This window comes from Condylura cristata, unplaced genomic scaffold (genome assembly GCF_000260355.1).
Source record: "Condylura cristata isolate star-nosed mole 26May11 unplaced genomic scaffold, ConCri1.0 scaffold00008, whole genome shotgun sequence".
NCBI classification, from domain to species: Eukaryota; Metazoa; Chordata; class Mammalia; order Eulipotyphla; family Talpidae; genus Condylura; species Condylura cristata.
Window position 1 is genome coordinate 25111547 of NW_004567109.1, and position 19223 is coordinate 25130769.

At 44.7% G+C, this 19223-nt stretch overlaps 1 protein-coding gene across 1 annotated transcript in view; it reads left to right on the forward strand.

Annotated features, from left to right (window-relative positions):
* Nucleotides 1-19223, forward strand: part of RAD54L (RAD54-like (S. cerevisiae)) — a 23437-nt gene that overhangs the window by 1797 nt on the left and 2417 nt on the right. The window contains exons 3-16 of the mRNA XM_004678958.2: nt 928-1047; nt 8193-8253; nt 8929-9064; nt 9786-9855; nt 9949-10237; nt 10747-10871; nt 12271-12421; nt 14701-14827; nt 16023-16097; nt 16229-16359; nt 16859-16969; nt 17093-17216; nt 17571-17649; nt 17890-18069. Coding sequence (XP_004679015.1) covers nt 928-1047; nt 8193-8253; nt 8929-9064; nt 9786-9855; nt 9949-10237; nt 10747-10871; nt 12271-12421; nt 14701-14827; nt 16023-16097; nt 16229-16359; nt 16859-16969; nt 17093-17216; nt 17571-17649; nt 17890-18069 — 1779 coding nt within the window. The remainder of the gene's footprint in view (nt 1-927; nt 1048-8192; nt 8254-8928; nt 9065-9785; nt 9856-9948; nt 10238-10746; nt 10872-12270; nt 12422-14700; nt 14828-16022; nt 16098-16228; nt 16360-16858; nt 16970-17092; nt 17217-17570; nt 17650-17889; nt 18070-19223) is intronic.

Here is a 19223-nt window from a genome sequence, read left to right on the forward strand (position 1 = left end):
GAACAGGCAGATTGACAAAGTACACTGCTAAGGGGAGCTGTGGGTGGGTCAGGAGAGGTCTGCCGCACCATGTGAGTCACCTCCAGGCTGGGGATTGAACTTGTGCTGCAGTGGCCGCCATAGCCTCATGGTGCTGTGCTTTAACCCGTTTCTCCACCGGCCTCATGGTGCTGTGCTTTAACCCGTTTCCCCACCGGGAGGACCGTTTTGACGCCCTTTGTACAGACTAGTCTTTTAAAGTTCTTTCACACCAAGTATGATTTGCCTTTGTGCAGTGATGGCCAAACCCCATTAGTATGTGCATGTTTGAGAGTCCTGGGATACCTCTCAGTTTGTACCTTACAAATGCTCCGCTGATACGTAGGGATTCCTCTACCTGTGAGGAAGGTGCATTGGTTGCCTGTTGCCACTTAAGCGCGTCTCAGACTTGAACTTGGTGTAGCTGGGTCATAAATAGTACCATCTGCTGGCTACTGCTGAATGCACTCAGTGCCTTACTGATTTAAGAGTAGTCCCAGTGGCCTGGGAGTTGAGGGCCTATGTTCTTGTTCCTCTGGAAAAGGGAAGCAAATGGGAGGGAATCAAATAATTACTCAATCATTTCTTGGGGCTTTGGAGTAAAGAATTGAGAGTGGCATGACTCCATATTAGTGGTGGATTTGCCATTCACAGTCATAGTTCATTCAACTTCTGGTAACCCTCCTCACATTAGGCAAGTTATTTAACCACATTGTTTCTGTTTTCTTACCTATTAAATAAGGGTACTAATAAATAAGCCTTTATCATAGGATTACTGTGAAGATGATACATGCTCATTCCTGTCAACAGTGTAGCACAGTGCCTGACACTTAAACATTTCACATTTTAGTTGCCTTGTGGTGAACTTTGGTTTTCTAGACTTCATCTTCCTGAATGCTCTTTTTCTAGACGCCTAAGAAACGGAAATCCAGCAGTGAGGCCCAGAACCAGGAGTGTTTGCCATCTTCTTTCCGGAAACCTTTGACTCAACTAACAAATCAACCACCCTGTTTGGACAGCAGTCAACATGTAAGTCAGAACTGCAGCTTGTTGCTGTGTGTGCACCTAGTTTTGTTTAGGGTGTCTTTCCCTCTCCTCTCCCCCACTGCTGTACAGAATGGTCAGCAGCAGACTTTGGTGGGGCCTACCCATAGCTCTTGGTACCTGGATGAAGTCTGACCTCTTTCCTTGTATGTGTACCTGACTTGAAGTTCCTTATTTAAAACTTGATAATGGCAGATTAAATCACTGACCTAGGTGACCTAGCTCAACCTACAGCCCTGCCCTCTCTTCCTCAGGTCAGGGATGGGACTGAAAGTTCAACATCAAATCACAGGATTGGCTTGCCAGCCCACAGGGTGAGCATCAGATTTAGTAGTTTAGATTCCTGAAGATAGAAGCATATAGCAGAGGAAGACCATGTTGTGTTAAAAAACATAGTGTACTTAGAGATCTAATTCACTTTATTAAACACTTAATGAATTGAGCGACCTCCCTTTCCAGATACTGCTAGGGATTACAATAAGTAGACAGAATTATAAACTAAAAGAGTGAGACAAGGAGGTCTCCCTGGTGGCTTAAGGGGTTAAGTCTCAACATCAAAAAGTTATCAGCAGCCTTAGCTAGGGTGGCAGGAAGCTAGCCCACAGGGCACAACAGACCTCTCCAGTTTCACCCACTGCTTCCCTCAGCAGTGTATTTCAGTAGATCTGCCTGTTCCCATTCTGTCTCTGGTAAATCCTTTCACCCCTCCACACACCTCTGGCCTACACCCCAGTTCTTGTAACATAAATAAATAAAAATAAATCTAAAAACATTTTTTAAATAAGTGAGACAGGGTTTTTAGTGAAAGATCTCAGGTAAAGCCACCTTCCCTGGGGAAGAAGGGGCTCTGATGTGCATATTACCCCAATGGCCCTGATTAGGAACTTTAGATTGGTTTTGGCTTCTGTTTTTGGAAGAGGTTGAAACGACAATTTGTATTGGGTGGAGGCTTGACTTGAAGGGCTCCACTGTGGACCTATTAATTCTATTTTTAACAGCAGGGTGCTGGGACTGGGTCCTAGTGCCATCCAACTCTGGTTCTACATCTGGCTTTCAGGATTACTAGAGTTCTGTAGTTTTTCACATATAGGTTCTAATAAAATCAAATTTAACCATGATGACAGTATGTTTTATGCATTATCTCATGTAATTTTCACTTTTTCAAGATGAGGAAAATTAAGTCTTTGGTTAAGTAATTTGCCCAGTTAAAGTCAGATCTGTCTAGCTCCCCTGTAACATTTTCACCAACATTTTCTGAGGGCGGCAGGATTCTGAATTTAAGGGATAAGAGGTATAAAATTGTCTTTTGTTATTCATAACCAGCCCTTTCAAGCAACCTGGGTTTTGTTAATGAATGACCCCGTGGGCTGGTTGCTGGGTAAAAGCACCTCACCTGGTGGGCTGGTTGCCTGGCAAGCCAACCCAGTGATTTGAAGGTTGAACTTTCAGTCCTACCCCTGACCTGAGGGGAAAGGGAGGTTGAGCTGGAGGTTGAGCTAGGTCACCTGTGGTCTGTGATTTAATCTGTCATTATTATGTAATGAAACCTTAAAAATCCAAAAAGCTGGTTTCGATCCCCCCCCCCACCAGGTGACCACATGGTGCAGCAGACCTCTCCTGTCTCACCCGCTCACTGCTCCCCTCAGTAGTGTATTTTGTCAGTCTGCCTGTTCTGCTCCCCATTCCGTCTCTGGTGAATCCTCTCACCACCCCTGCACCTCTGGTCTGTACCCCAGTTCTGTATGCATAAATAAATAAATATTTTTTTTAAAAATCCAAAAAGCTGAGGTTTGGAGAGCTGGGTTGGTGAATAGGAACACATCTGGGAAGATGGTGTGCCCTAAATTCAGCTGGGACAGAGTGTCTGTGCTCAGGACCCTTCTGGACTTTGTTCTGTGTGTATCTCTTCACCTGACTGTTCATTCATATCTTTTAATATCCTTTGTGATAACCATTAATTTAGTAAGTAGACTCTTTTCCAGTATTTGCTCTAGCAAATAAGTTGAACCCAGGGAGAGTGATCCAAATTTTAGCCTGCAGATCAGCACAGGTAAACTGGACTCAGAATTAACTTCTGAAGGAGAGAAGGTAATTTTTTTAAACAATGATTATTTATGTATACAAGAACTAGGTACAGGCCAGAGTTGCGGGGCTGTGAAGTGAGAGGATTCACCAGACACAGTGGGGACAGACTGGCTGAAATACACTGTTGAGGGATGCAGTAGGCGGAACAGGAGAGGTCTACAGCCATTTGGGTCACCTTGGGATCAAATTTGTGCTGCAGTGGCTGTGGTTATAAGCTCACAGTGCTGTTGCGCCACCAGGGAGTGCCAGGTTTTTTTAAGATACATTTTATTTATTTATGTGCACCAGAGGTGAGAAAGGTGAAAGGATTCACCAGACAGGGGAGAGTGGAACAGGTAGATCAACTCAGATACACTGCTGAGGAGATCAGTAGGCGAGACAGCAGAGGTCTGCTAAGCCATGTGAGTCAGCTCCCTGGCCAAATTCGAACTGGTGCTGCAGTGGCTGTAGTGCTTCATAGTGCTGAGAAGAGCTGAAACTTAACTCCTTGGGCCACCAGGGAGGCCTAGGTAGGGAAGGTCAGTCTTATGGGAAATAGTGTAGGAGGTTACTTACTGGTACTTCAACAAACATTTACAAACCTTTTTTTCACAATTTGATAAACATAAAAATATGTGTGTCTTCAATATAAGCTATAAAACGAAAGTAAACACTTGTGACCCACGTCTAGTACCATGACATGCATTATCAAATCCATGCTCCCTTTTCCCTTCCCTGACAGTTTGGAGGTTGGTGAATACCTGTATCTGAGGGTCTGATTAGGTAATGTCCTGAAGGCTATGAGGAGCCAGCCAGAGAGTGGGAAATGCTCTACTGAAGAGGGAACAACTTGTGTGTGAAAGACATGGAGGAATGCGCCCAAAGTGTGCCTGGTGAGGGCCCATCAAAGTCAGAGGGAAAGGACTTTAGCCTTGGACTGATGAGTCTGAAGTCCTCCAGGATGTTGAGGGCTGGAAGTGGTTGCAAATATGAGTGTGGAAGACAAGAAGGAAAGTAAGGACTGGAAGTAGATTTGGGGTGAAGTATTTGATGCCTACTAAGTTTATAGTAGGGCGTTGAGGTGAAGGTGCCTCAGAAGAGCTGGTTCTTGAAGAAACTTGATGATTAAGGGTGTTAGGCAGAAGAAGGGCCCACTATAGGGGGCTCAGCACCGGAGCAGAATAATGAGAGGTTGGTGTCATGGAAGTGAAAAGCAGAAAATATTTGAGGAGTGGCTGGCTTTGTCTTCCAAGATAAGGGCAGAAATAGCCAATTTTAAATTAGAGTCACATTGGTCATTGATAATTTTAGGGGAGTAGAAGCGGCAGAAGATAGGTTAGAAGGAATGGAAGATAAGGAAGGGAGAATAACCACTCTTCCTAACCTTTGAAAGGGAGGAGGTAAGAAAACGCTTGTTTTTAAGATAAAGAATTTAGCAGTGAATCTAAATGGAAAAGGGAATGTTTGACCTTGGGTGGAGAGGAGAGAGGCTTCCCTCTTCTGTTAGAACAATGGTATCCGTTTTCAGGAACTAAGTGAACAGCATGAGAGCATGCTGTCTCTCTGCCTCTGGTGATGATCCTCAGTCAGATCCTGGAGGCTGACCTTGGCGAATCTTGCTGGCTGTTTTGGTCAGGGTCCTCATGGTCTCATGCTAGTAGCACAGCCCTGCAGTTCTTCCGGCACAACCGATGGCTCTTGGGTTTTATTGAAGGAATTGCTTTTAAGAGATTTATTTATTGCATACAAGAACTGTGTGTTTAGGCCAGAGGTGCAGGGGTCACCAGAGGCAATAGGGAGCAGAACAGTAGAATTGTCTGAAATACGCTGCTGAGGAGAGCAAACAGAGAGACAGGTCTGCTGTGCCAGGTCTCATTGGCCAGGAATTGAACTCCATGAGCAGTGGCTCCTGCTCAGTGCCAAGACTTAACCCTTTGTACCACCATGGAGGCCCCCAGAACACACATTCTTGACTACAGCCTTAAAAAGTAGCCTACCACATTGATAATCTTGAAAATATTTCAGTGCAAAGTTGATGTGAAATTAGAAATGTAGAGCCCCTTCTTTTCCTCTCATTTAACTTAAGGGTAGCTTTTTGTTAGTATCTTTTATACAGGTTTCTCATCTGTGCTAGCATAATAATCACAGTAATTAACCATGTCAATAGAAATCTTCAAGTGCAAAATGATATGCAAAGAAAGCATTTGCTTTTGTTATTTAGTTTGATGGGTCCAGTTCTCTACATTCCGTTACTGTCTTCCAGTAGTTGCCAAATATATTCCTTACTTTTTCCCTGTTTTGAAATTCATAGTGATCAAAGTGTAAAAGTAAAAATTTCAGGACAAGATGTGTTTGCTTTTTTTCCTGTTAAATTGACTTTTGCTAGAAGGAAGTTTCTTTATTACATCTTCCTCCACTAATGGATTGCCATTAAAATTACCTTTAGGGTTTCTGCTCTTTTTTTCCTCGTATGCTTGGGGGTCCAGTTCTTCTTTTGTTGAGGCTCATAGAGTATATAATTTCCCAGTGGATCAGGTGTGTATGGCAGACCAGCACTTTGATGGAATTGTTGGCTCTGGAGCCAAGCTCTCCTGCCTCCTTTTGCTCCAATGCTCAGTCCTGATCGCTGGCTGAAGCGACGATACAGAGGCTCCTGCAGACCCTGAGGTAGAGGCACCAAGGCCACCCTTCTCTGGGACCAAATGTATCTGTTTCCTGTCACCCTTATTCCACTTGCTTTTTTTTTTTAAAGATTTATTTATGTATGCTCACAGAACTGGGGTACAGGCCAGAGGTGTGGTGGGTGAGAAAATTCACCAGAGACAGAGTGGGGAGCAGAACAGACAGACTGACTGAAATGTACTGCTGAGGGGAGCAGTGGGCGAGTCAGGAGAGATCTGCCACGCCACGCCATGTGGGTCAGTTCCTTGGCTGGGGTTCGAACTCATGCTGTAGTAGCTTCGGAGAGCTTCACAATGCAGTGCTTTAACCCGTTGCGCCACCAGGCAGAGCCCTCCACTTGCTTTTTTTAAATTGACTTTTGTGTAGAAGAACAGGGGTCAACTAGAGGTGTGGAACCTGAGAGGGTTCACCAGAGTTGGCAAGCAGAACAGGCCGACTGTGAATTACACTTCTGAGGGGAGCTGCAGGTGAGGCAGGGATCCAACTCAGGCCATAGCAGTAATAGTGCTAAGACTTAACTCCTAGGCCACCAGGGAGGCCCTCACTTGCTTTTTCTTGGTGATCAGGCTTGCCCTCTCTTGTTCCCCTTTTCCACTTGTTTCCTCTCAGAGCTCTCCGTCAGAAGGAAGCTGTTGACTCTGAGCTGGTCCACATGGCCATACTCAAATAGCTTGGTTTAAGAGAATGTCTTACCACTGGGTACAAGTCCTACAGATGTCGCTGTGTGGCTTGAGAAAGTGAGTTAACCTTTCAGTTGTCTCATTCCTAAAATGATAATATATATTATTCAGGCATTAAACATAACAATATAATTGTGAATAGCAACGATGAAAAACTCACAAAAGCTATCTCTGGCCTGAGTCTCATAGTGAGTCAGAGGGCAAGCAGAAAGCCCTTAGGGTCAGAAAAGCTTCAGAGGAATAAGGAGGACTTCAGAGATAAGGGAAACAAATTCCAAAGGGAGCTAATCAAACATCCCAGGAGTAGGGGCAACAGGACATTCCTGGACAAGGACAATAAAGAAAAAGGGTAAAGGCTGGAACACATGAGACTTAGTTCTGGGCACAGAGACATTGAGGCAGTGAGTGAGACCACCAGGAAAACAGATTGGTGGAACTTGGGAATAATTAGGAAAAGAAGATATATATTTCCTTAGGCACGACTTCTTGTCCTGTCCCTCTCTGGCCTGTTTCCACAGGCCTGGGAGTCCCACTTTATTTCTGTTCCTTTCCTCCTTAATAAATTTCTCCTTTCTCTAAACAAATTTGCCTTTTCTCACTTGCTTGCCTGAAGGTCTACACAGCTCCCACTGTAGCTTCGTGAGGCACCAGCCCGTGGTGGTCTAGTGGCTGGGGCTCAGCGCTGCCACTGCAGCCTGGAATCCATTCCTGGCTAGGAGACGAGGCTTGAAAACCTGAAATTGTGGTATCGATATGACTGAAAATTAAATGGTAATGAATCAAGGCTTAGCATTGCATCTGAAATACACTGTTCATCATTATTGTCATATTTGCTGTTATTAACAGTATTTTACTAATAATATTGCTCTTATTGCTCCTACTAACTACTCTCTTAAGGATTTAGTTTCTTTTTGCTTTATATATATATATATATATATAAAAGATCTGTTTATGTGTACAACATCTGGGCTGTAGGCTAGAGGTGAGGGGCGGTGAGACGATTCATCAGAAACAGTGGGAGCAGAACAGGCAGATGTACTGAAATAGACTGCTGAGGGGAGCAGTGCTTGCGGCATGTGGATTAGCTCCCTGGTCGGAGATAGAACTGGTGCTGTAGTGGCTGCTACTAGCTTCATAGTGCTGAGAATTAACCCCTTGCACTACCAGGGAGGCCCCAGAACTTAGTTTCTGAGGAGACTGAATTGGGAATTCAGTCTGAACTGATAGGACAAAATTGTGAAGTGTACATGGGAAGACGTAGCTCTATAGGACAACGGTTGAACCTGGGCCTTGGAGTTACCTGTTAGTACTGGGGTTGGATCCAATTGGTTCTGTCCTCTTAAGGTACTGTACTCAGGGAATAAGCTGGCATCTTTCCTGACATGGTCTTTTATGAGCTGGTTAATGACTCTGAGCCTCTGGTTGACTGAGACTTGCTCGTGACACTGCTTTCCCAAGGTATTTATGGAACCACGTCTAAAGTCTCAAAGATAGAGTCTTTATACAAAATCTAATAATCTAATAAGAGGCATATCTCCTTATATTCTGGAAGCATTAGAATGAGTCACAATCAAAATATGCTCACAATGGATTACAATGATTAGATAGGCATTTTAGACAGGGTCTGCAATGCAAGAGGCTTAGATTGCATCTGACATACATAGACAGTTGGTCCTAAATCCCTTGTTTTTTCTTTATTTTTAGGAAGCATTTATTCGGAGCATTTTGTCAAAGCCTTTCAAAATCCCCATTCCAAATTATCAAGGTAAAGAGGGAGACTTTTTAAATTTTTTTTTTTGAGTCAGTCATATGTGATTGTTCCTGAATAGATTCGATATTTCTACTTTGTACATCCAAGTTTGGCTTCCAATTGGTTTGGTTCAGTGGTGACAGTGTATGGAATGAGCCTCCTCAGACCCAGATGGTAGCTTCAGCAAAGGCTGCCAAGACAAACACATCATCTTGTGCCAGTGTTCAGGAAGCCCCTCATGCACCAAAGTGGTGGGTCTAGATTTCATTTAGTCCAAGTGGGCTTTGTGCCATCTCCTTTATGAGGTTGATTATGTTGGAAGCCTAGTTACTATCAAGTTTTCCCCTATTCTACATGGGCATAATAACATTGTACTAAAACTGGGACTAAGGAGAAAGGAGTCCCACTTTCAAGAGTTCTCAGACTCAGAGACCCCAATAGGATTTCAAGCCTTTTTGGGACTAACTTGTGATGAACAAGACCCCACCCTCCAGTTTATAGTTGAGTGGGAGAATATGGTAAAAGCTCTAATCTGAAGTAGGCTGGGATGATGATTGGGTTGAGGTTCACAAACTGGTCTGGGAGAGGGCCTGGGAGAATTAGGGAAATTATGTAAAAGATGGACATTTGAACTGGGCCCATTTGAGCACCTCAACATAAAGGCTCAGTCGACAAATTGTTGGTTTCTAGGTCCTCTGGGCTTTCGGGCATTGGGCCTCAAAAGAGCCGGAATTCGCCGAGCCCTCCATGATCCCCTGGAAGAAGGTGCCTTGGTACTGTATGAGCCTCCTCCACTGAGTGCTCATGACCAACTGAAACTTGACAAGTATGTTTGTTGCCATTTTTTGAGCAGTTCTGCCCCCTGTAAGTGCACATACAGGGTGGGGGTGGGGGGGGCGAGGGGGCATTTTATCGGATTTCCCTGTGGGATTGGCATGTTTTCATAGTGCTGTCATTACAACCACACAATCTGTTGAGACCCTGGGGAAAACAGGTGGTCATGTCCAGTTGTTGAGGGTTCTGTACCACTTCTTGCCAAGCTCACTTGGGGGATGAGAGTTGAGGTGGAGACATAAGAGAACCCATTCCTGTCTCCTAGCCCCTGGAACAGGAATTTGTTATGGTTTATTTATTTAATTAATTTATTATTTTTTAAAGATTTATTTATGCATACAGAACTGGGGTATAGGCCAGAGGTGCAGGGGTGGTGAGAGGATTCACCAGAGACAGAGTGGGGAGAGAATAGGCAGACTGATGAAGTACACTGCTGAGGGGAGCAGTGGGTGAAACAGGAGTGGTCTGCCATGCCATGTGGGTCACCTCCAGGGCTGGGGATTGAACTTGCACTGAAGTGACTGGCTAGTTTGCAGTGCTGCACTTTAACCCACTGCGCCACCAGGGACAGCCTTTTATGGGTTTTTACAGGCCAAGATAAAGAATCTTCTCTCTTAGGCAGCTTCTTCTGGCCTTTGTCAGCAGGGCAACTTTCTGAGGGCATACCCTTAACCATGTCTGAGCACAATATTTTCTTTGCTGTGTTTTCTCAGGGAAAAACTCCCTGTCCATGTGGTTGTTGATCCTATTCTCAGTAAGGTCTTGCGACCTCATCAGAGAGAGGTAATTTGAGTTGGGGAATGAGCCCCTCAGCCTAGGGGAAGGCTGTCATTTCTGCAAAATGGATGCCAAAGTGGTCTGTGTGTTACTTCCCAGGGAGTGAAGTTCCTGTGGGAGTGCGTCACCAGTCGGCGCATCCCTGGCAGTCATGGCTGCATCATGGCTGATGAGATGGGCCTGGGCAAGACATTGCAGTGCATCACACTGATGTGGACACTTTTGCGCCAGAGTCCAGAGTGCAAGCCAGAAATTGACAAGGCAGTGGTGGTATCGCCCTCCAGCCTAGTGAAGAACTGGTACAATGAAGTTGCAAAATGGCTTGGAGGGAGGATTCAACCTCTGGCCATTGATGGAGGCTCTAAGGATGAGATAGACCAAAAGCTGGGTATGGATCTTTTTTTATTTTTAAAATTTATTTATTTATGCATAAAGAACTGGGGTGCAGGCCAGAGGCACAGGGTAGAGGATGAGAGGATTCACCAGAAACTGATTGGGGAGCAGAACTGGCAGTGTGACTGAAATACACTGCTGAGGGGAGCAGCAGGCAAGTCAGAAGAGGTCTGCTGTGCCATGTGGGTCACCTCCCTGTCCAGGGATCGGACTCATGCTGCAGTGGCTGCAATAGCTTGCTTCAGTGCTGGGCGTTAACCCCGTGCACCACCAGGGAGGCCCCTGGAATGGAGCTTTAACAAAGATAGGACACTCTTCCACACAACCTGCTGTTTAAGTGTTTGCTCCCTGATGGTCAGGTTTGAGAGCAATGCATGGTGAGGTTGAGGGGCTTCCTATGGAAAATAGTTGAAATAACTGGCCTAGGCTAGATTACAGAATTGTCAGATTGACTGTTTCTTTAAGATATTCTAAGATTTGTTCCGGACACCTTTTCTCTTGTAGAAGGATTCATGAACCAGCGTGGAGCCAGAGTACCTTCTCCCATCCTCATCATTTCCTATGAGACACTTCGCCTTCATGTTGCAGTTCTCCAGAAAGGGAGCGTCGGCCTAGTCATATGTGATGAGGTACTTAACTGTTAGCAGTCTGGATAGTGGTAGAAAATGTCAAAGACTCCTCAAGGGGAGCAACCATCCAAAGACTGTGCCAGATCACTGTGGTGCAATCCCTGAGGAGGCAAGTGAGAGGAAGAGCTAATGGCACCAGCCTGCCAAAAGAGGGATTAAGCAATGCTTGGAGCTCTGAGGAAGGTGAAGCACTATGAGCTGATTGGTTTTCTTGCCACCAGACAGAATTCCTACACCAAAGAAGGAACCTTAAAGGTGGGAGGGATTTGTATGGGTGAAGAGACCTGGTACATTTTAAGGGGACTATATATAGATTTTACAGTTTGTTATTCACATCTTGGCTCTATCACTTAAGTATGACTGGACAAGTTACTTAATCACCACCTATCTTCCTCACTCAGAGGAAGCTGTCAGTAAGATGGAATGATACTAACTGCCTAATGAGATTTTTGTGAGAATTAAGTGGAGGTAACAGTGGGTCGCTGGGAGAGGAAGGCTCACTGCTACCTGCTAGATGGGGAGGGTAGCTATATTTTCTTCTGATCTGTGGTGTTTTCCTTATCCACTCACTCCTGTTTTCTGAGCTGAGTCTGGAGTCCCGTGAAGTGATATGAGCAAAGAAACCTAAGGGAGTCCAGCACTAGGAGTGGTGAGGAATTGTGAATTTCTGGACCATGACAAGCTATGGACAGTGTTGGTGAAGTTAACTGGGGCTCTTACTGAGAAGGGCTGAGCTAATGAGGTTGGTCATGATACTATAGAAGGAAGAGGCATTGTAGGGTCTGTGTTTCCCTGACCAACTGTAAAAGACTGAGCAATTGTAAAAGCTGATTTACTGTGGTGCCAGATGGGAGCTGGGAGTAGAGAAAGCACAGGCCTGATCTTTCCCATTTGGTTCTTGTGGAAGAGGAAGTTATAGGATCTTTTACTGTTGAAAAAAGCTTAAAGGACATAACAGGATATTGACAGGAGATGGGTGGTAGGCAACATAGGAATTTTGAGGAAGAGGCAACTCTTTTTAAACACTGACAGACCATATAAGGCCTCCAGGTGAATACAGAAGGGATCTGGCTTAGGATGTTTTGGATTGGTTGGGCTGGTGGGGAGGGAGGACTCCATGCATCTTGGACATGATCTCTGATGGGATAGTAGGCTGCTAAGGCCCTGGAAGTTGGAAAAGGGAAAGAGGAAGAGGGGATATGGAATGCTGGCCTTATGGTTGAAACTCTGCCTGGGAACTGAAGGTCCATCTCTTGAGCCTAATCTTTCTCCCCATACAAGCGGTTTGGCTCACTCTTGCTCATCCCCTGCTCAAACATATCAGGACCTCTAATACATATGATTTCTTCTTTTCCTGTCTACACAAGACTTTAATGTCCTTAGTGACATTTCCTTGCAGGGACACAGGCTCAAGAACTCTGAGAATCAGACTTACCAGGCCCTGGACAGCTTGAACACCAGTCGGCGTGTGCTTATCTCTGGGACCCCCATCCAGAATGATCTCCTTGAGTATTTCAGCTTGGTACATTTTGTTAATTCAGGCATCCTGGGTAAGAATCTGGCATTATCTACTGTATTGAAGAAGAGCCTTTCCTTGGTCATAGGGTTGTAACTTTTAGCTGATCATAGAAAGGAGAGAATACTAGTAATATGTAGTTCACTGGGTATTCTTTTCCTTTAACAAAGCCATTAAAGCCTTGATTCTACTGAACACTCAGTGAAGCTCCTTCTGGCCCTTTTTCTACTGTGGGAGGTGGAGAAGGACTTCGCAGAGCATGGTGCGGGACTTCGCAGAGCATGGTGGACACCCTGGTGGTATCCACAGGCATTTTTGCTCCTCACATTCTGTATCACAGGAACTTGGGTTCAGAGCTGATTCTGTCTTGGGCATTTTTGTTTTTTAACCATTTTTTTTTTAAAAACAAGATTTATTTATTTATTCATATAGAACTGGGGTACAGGCCAGAGATGCGAAGGGTGAGAGAATTCACCAGAGAGAGAGCGGGGAGCAGAACAGGCAGATCGACGAAGTACACTGCTGGGGGGAGCAGCGGGCAGGCAAGGAGAGGTCTGCCTCGCCATGTGGATCTCCTCCGGGGCAGGCGGGAATTGAACTCATGCGGAAGTGGCTTAAGCTTCTTAGTGCTGTGCTTTAACCTACTGCGCCACAAGGGAGAGCCTTTTAACCATTTTTTAAGTGTACAGTTTAGTGAATTCACTTATATCCATGTTGTGTAACCATCATCGCCACCTGCTTCCAGAACTTTTCATTCAGTAAAACTGAAAGTCTATCCATTAAACAGTAATCCCATTCCCTATTCCCCTCAGTCCCTGGCAACCAGTTTCAATAATAGATATTTGTGGAAAGGTTTAGTGGTATTGCCCCATTTGTTAGTGCTCAGGAGGATCTCTTCAGGCAGAGAAGCAGCTGAGTGGCGAGATTTTCACAAAGTAAACACATTTGTGTAACCAGCACCTGATTAGTGACTAACCTAGCTCAGCAATCTCCTCGCCAATCATTACCTTCTTTTTCTCCATAAGTAAACACTCCTCTCACACTACAGCTTGATTTTGCTTCTTTTTGAGATTTATGTAAATTGAGCGTATACACAGAAAGTATTCTTAGCATCGCATTCCTCTCATTCAACATTATGTTTGAGATTCATCCATGTTTCCTGTAGTAGTAGTTTGCATTATTTTTGTAGACCGTTTCATTTTATGAACATACCAGATGTATCTGTTCTTCTGTTAGAGACAACTGAATTGCTTCCAGTTTTTGTTCCTTTGGATCATGAGAGTTTGAACATTCTTGTACATATCTTTAAGTATAACAACACATTTCTTTATCCTAAAAGTGAAATTACTGGGTCATATGTTCTGAATGTGTTCCAGTTAAATATATACTCTAATTTTCCGAAGTGATTGTACCAGCAATATAAGAATTTCACTGTCTTCAGAAGTTAGCACATTTTTTTTTTTTTCTTAAAGGGCCAGTAGGCTTGTAGACCGTACTGTCTCTGTTGCAGCTACTCAACTCTTGCTGCATTATGAAAGCAGTCATACATAATGTGTGAGTGAGTGGGCATGGCAGTGTTGTAGTAAAACTTAATTTACAGAAAGGTGGCTGGCCCATGGCTGTAGTTTGCTGCTCTCTGCGTTATATTCTCACCTTAAAAAAAAAACAAAAACCTGCTTTTGTGTTAACTTTGGTTGTTCTGATGGGTATTTAGTGAGAACTCATTGCATTTGCTTAATATTGAATAAGTTGAATATTATTTACTATGTTCCTAGGCCACTTAGAAATCCTTTTCTGTGAACTACCAGGTCCTTTTTTCCATTCCTGCCCAGAAGAACTCTAGCCTCCCTTTCCCTAACCTGTGGCAATCACGAGCCTGATTTCTGTGTCTATGGTTTACCTGTTCTGGATATTTCATTTAAATGAAATTATACTATGCGATCCTTAGTGTTTTCAAGATTTATCCATACTACAGTTCTATTGATTTACAGACTACTTCCTCTCGTAACAGTATACAGGTAAATTTAATAATCTAGCCTGACGGGGCTGTTTTAACTGGATTACCTGGTCCATTTATATTTGCATTTAAATACATATTTGTGTGCCACTACCTCACTATTTGGCCAATCAGGTCTTCCCTGCTTTGGTAGGTTTCTGATCCATACAAACAGAAATTGCCTATAATTTGTTTGGCTTTGTTTTTGGCTAGAAGGTTGGTCTGTAACGAAGTAGTCTTCCATTACTGGAACTGGGGAAAGGATTTCTTTTCTGTACTCTTTAATGCTTTCCTTTTCCCTTCTTTCCCATGTTTAGGAACTGCCCATGAGTTCAAGAAACATTTTGAGTTGCCGATTTTGAAGGGTAGAGATGCAGCTGCCAGTGAGGCAGACAGGCAGCTCGGAGAGGAGCGACTACGGGAACTCATCAGCATTGTGAACAGGTATTGCAGAGCGGGGGGGCTGGGTTAGACATCAGAACTATCTCTTTGGGTTCCCCCAAGTTAGGTGATCAGAATTGTCTTAAGCCATCCAAGATAGTACTTTGGTGGGGAGAGGGATACTGAGCAGTCTGTGGGCCTTAAGAGATGGGGTATAGGAAGGGAGAAGGATCTGCTAAACTATAGCCTCGAATTAAATGAAGTGGTCTGTAGGCCAGGTCTCTTTTCTTCTTGGATTAGACTCTGAGATCCAGGTTTGAGCTGCTTAGAACCTTTTTTTGGGGGGTGTAGAAGAACTGGGGTGTAGGTCAGAGGTGCCGGGGATGAGAGGATTCATGAGACAGTGGGGAGCAAGAACAGGCAGATCCACTGAAATACAATGCTGGGTGGGGGGCAGTGGATGAGACAGGAGAGGTCTGCTGTGCTGTGTGGGTCACCTCCCTGGCCTGAGATCGATTTCAGGTCATAACAGTGATAGCACTGAGACCTTGCCCCCATGCTACCAGGGAGGCCTGACTAGAACCTCTTGAGGAAGCTCTTTTCCAGTGCTGGTGAGATTTCCTGAGCAAAGTATCCTTTGAAGTATTATTTCTTATGGAGCTATTCGGTTGTCAGGCTCAGATCTAACGCACCAGCTTCCCTTCCCACACCCCATAGCTTTCTGTAACAGGTAGGACTATATCTAAGGGTTAATGCTCTCTCAGCTGAAAAGGCTTCTTTTCCCATGTGGATCACGTAGCCCGGGGGTTACGTAGATTTCTCTGTTATAGAAATTTGACTTTCTGAAGAGTACTAACCTTCTTAACTGGTACCTCTTCCTTCCAGCCTTAGATGGCAAGGAGAGTCATGTTTAGGTGCTTGATCCCTTGTCCTTACCGGTTTTCCAGGAACTCTGGGCTTAATTTTGAGCCATGGGCCATGTGGCAGCAGGCACTGGGCAAATGCAAGCAGAACCCCTAGGGGCTTAGTGCTTTTCCTATAGGCACCAGGCTCAATGAAGACCATGACCATTTCTTGAAGACCAGCTAACCTATTGAAGGAAAAAAGTTGTCAGTCTAGCCTAGACTGTTGGAAAAGGTTTCTTTTCCATGATTGAGACCCTGATAAAGATGTCTGTGAATGTGGCTAGTAGCTTTCATACTATTAATTAGCATGGCAATCTCACCAGCACCTTGCCTCTTTATCCTGTTTTTCCCAGGTGCCTGATACGGAGGACATCTGATATCCTTTCTAAATATCTACCTGTGAAGATCGAGCAGGTGGTTTGTTGTAGGTACTGAACTCAAATCGGTAATATGGAGCGAGTGCATAAAAGCTCAGTTCCCGAGGCATGGCTCTCATGGTCTCCTCAGAACTGCAGTTGGTCCAGCCTTTCCCACAGATCCAGCTGCCTTTATTTTTCAGGCTGACACTCCTTCAGATTGAATTGTACAAGAGGTTTCTGAGACAGGCCAAGCCAGCAGAAGAGCTGCGTGAGGGCAAAATGAGTGTGTCTTCCCTTTCTTCCATCACCTCACTTAAGAAGCTTTGTAATCGTGAGTTGGTCATGTGCCCTGGGGTCCTCCGTGAGAGTGAGCAAGGAGGGGTAGGCCACCTTTACTAACTTGTCCAAAGTCCTCATAGAGGCCATATAGGATTCCACCCCTCCCCAAAACATGAGTTTTGCATTGCATACTCTGTAAGCCAGACATTTTGGGAAATTCAGCTTACCCATTGCCCAGCCCATACTTGTGGCAGGTGTATAGAGTGTGCACATGCACATACATGTGTGTAAAATGTTGGGCAGGAGGAAAAATAGCAAACCTTGTCCTCTCTCATATACCTCCCTTCTTGTTGGGAGAACACACTAGTGGGCAAGGTTATCCACTCATAGCCCAAGATAGTTATGATTGTAAACTGGAATTTGGAGTGGTGGAGGCCAACAAGGTTGGTGCCGAGGAAGGTCTTCTGGGTAGGCTTCAAGAGGGAGTTCTAATGAGCACTAAAATGGAAACTTCTGGAAGCAATGTTACTGACTTTTTTACTCCCCTTCAGATCCAGCTCTCATCTATGACAAGTGTGTAGAGGAAGAGGGTGGCTTTGAAGGTGCCTTGGACATATTTCCCCCGGGTTATAGCTCTAAAGCTATAGAGCCCCAGCTGTCAGGTGAGCTTTTTCACTTCTAGTCTGTGGGTTTCTCTGTGCTTTCCTGTCTCAAGGCAGGATATCCAGAAGAACCTAGGCCATTAGCATGTCTCACTGGGGGCTAATGGTTACTGATACCCTCAGGTAAGATGCTGGTCCTTGATTACATTCTGGCGGTGACCCGAAGCCACAGCAGTGACAAAGTAGTACTGGTGTCCAATTATACCCAGACGTTGGACCTCTTTGAGAAGCTCTGTCGGGTTCGAAGGTAAGGTAGAATCTTCACCAGGCTGCTTGAGGGGTACCTTCCCTCCTGACCCTCTAGGAAGAAGTGGTCTGGTTGGTGGCTGTGTGTCAAGGTGTGAGCACAAGACTTCCCAGCTGATGTCAGTTCCCTTATGGCTGTGAGGGCTCTAGCTCCAGCTTCAAGCAGAATAGCCACTGGACCTTCGTGTGCTCCCACAGTCAAAGTCCTGACCCTGATCTCATTGCTCCTCACTTCCGGGGTTTCGGGTCTCAGGCTTTGCATAATAGCCTCAAACATTTTTAGTTTAGTCCCTTCAGTAGCTCTGGCTTCAAGGGATTCTACTTCTTGGCTTTTGATCTTTGGATTCCCGTTCAGGTACTTGTATGTTCGCTTGGATGGCACGATGTCCATTAAGAAACGAGCCAAGGTTGTGGAGCGCTTCAATGATCCAATGGTAAATACATGGCCCCTGACCCCACACTGCCAGTGTAGTAACACCAAATAAGGGTTGACGAAAAACTGTAGAGGGAGTTGGTTCTGAGGCTGGCAGGTTGGCCTGTGGGCAGATAAACTGGTGGTCTTTGTACCTGTTCTTAACATGAGAATATGGATTATAAGAGAAAAGCCCACTGGGCTGAGTAGGATTTCATTTCAAGCTGTAAGAGGTTCATCTTCTCTTTGTCCTTTCTTTTAGAGCCCCGACTTTGTCTTCATGCTGAGCAGCAAAGCTGGAGGCTGTGGCCTCAATCTCATTGGAGCTAACCGACTGGTCATGTTTGACCCTGACTGGAATCCAGCCAATGATGAACAAGCTATGGCCCGAGTCTGGCGTGATGGTCAGAAGAAGACCTGCTATATCTATCGTCTACTATCTGTAAGGATGGTGATAATGGTTAGAGCCGGGGTGGGTAATGAATGGATCATCTTGGGTTACTTTTTAGTTCCTCTGTTTGACCTTTTGCTAGGCTGTGGGCTTAGCCTCAAGCCCTTTGTTTTTATCTTAGTTTTCTGTACACCTCATTCCTCCAAACACTTCTTAATATGCCCTTGGACATCAGATCAGTACTTAATAAACTCCCCTTTAAGCTCAGCCTTTTTATAGGACACTTGCTTCCCCTCATACCTAATTTCTGTGCTACTTGTAGTCTAGTTTTCTCATAATCCATTTCCCGTGGGCCTCAAAAGTGTTGTCATTTTGCAAGCTGTCAGTGCTCACTCAGACCATCTGTTCCGTATGGTTCCTCTTGTAGCTCATTGTTTGACTTGACCACCCTCTTTTCTTTACTGGCCATCTAGCCTCTGCTCTTCTAATTCATTAATAACTGTGGTTTCCAGCTCGCTCTTTCTGATTTCTTTGTTTTCCAAACCCAGCTATTATCCTGACTTAAGGCACCATGCCATTATCCAGCATTCTGACTTTAATGTTTCTAGGCTTCATCTATAATGACCTCCATAGCTCTTCTAGTTACTCCCAAAACCACCCTCTGAAACAGTACCCAAACTATACCTCACCCCAATTGGGTGTTCTCTATTTTTCTTGTCCTTCCAGCTTCTTTACCCCTACTACAATCTGCTTCAACTTAATGTTCTTAGTACTTCCCATGCTCTCCCTCTGAGTCTGGCTTGGCTTCCCTTTTGTTCAACATGATCCTCACTGTAGATCCTTTCAGCCTCTCTTTCCCTGAGAATCATTACAGCTAAAATTTGCATTCATAGGTTGCCACGGCCATAGTCTCCATTTTAGGCTGGACTATATCTCATTCTTATCTTTCAACAAGTAATTCAAAACTTTACCACTTCTCTCAAGTTTCCTACCTAACTCTTGTCTTTTTTTTTTTTTTAAGATTTATTTATTTATACATTCAGAACTGGGGTACAGACCAGAGGTGGAGGTGGGTGAAAGGATTCATCAGAGACAGTGGGAAAGCAGAACAGGCAGATGTTCTGAAATACACTGCTGGCAGTGGGCAGGCCAAGAGAGGTCTGCCATGCCATTTGGGTCCGTCCATCCCCGTCTCCTCCCCCGCC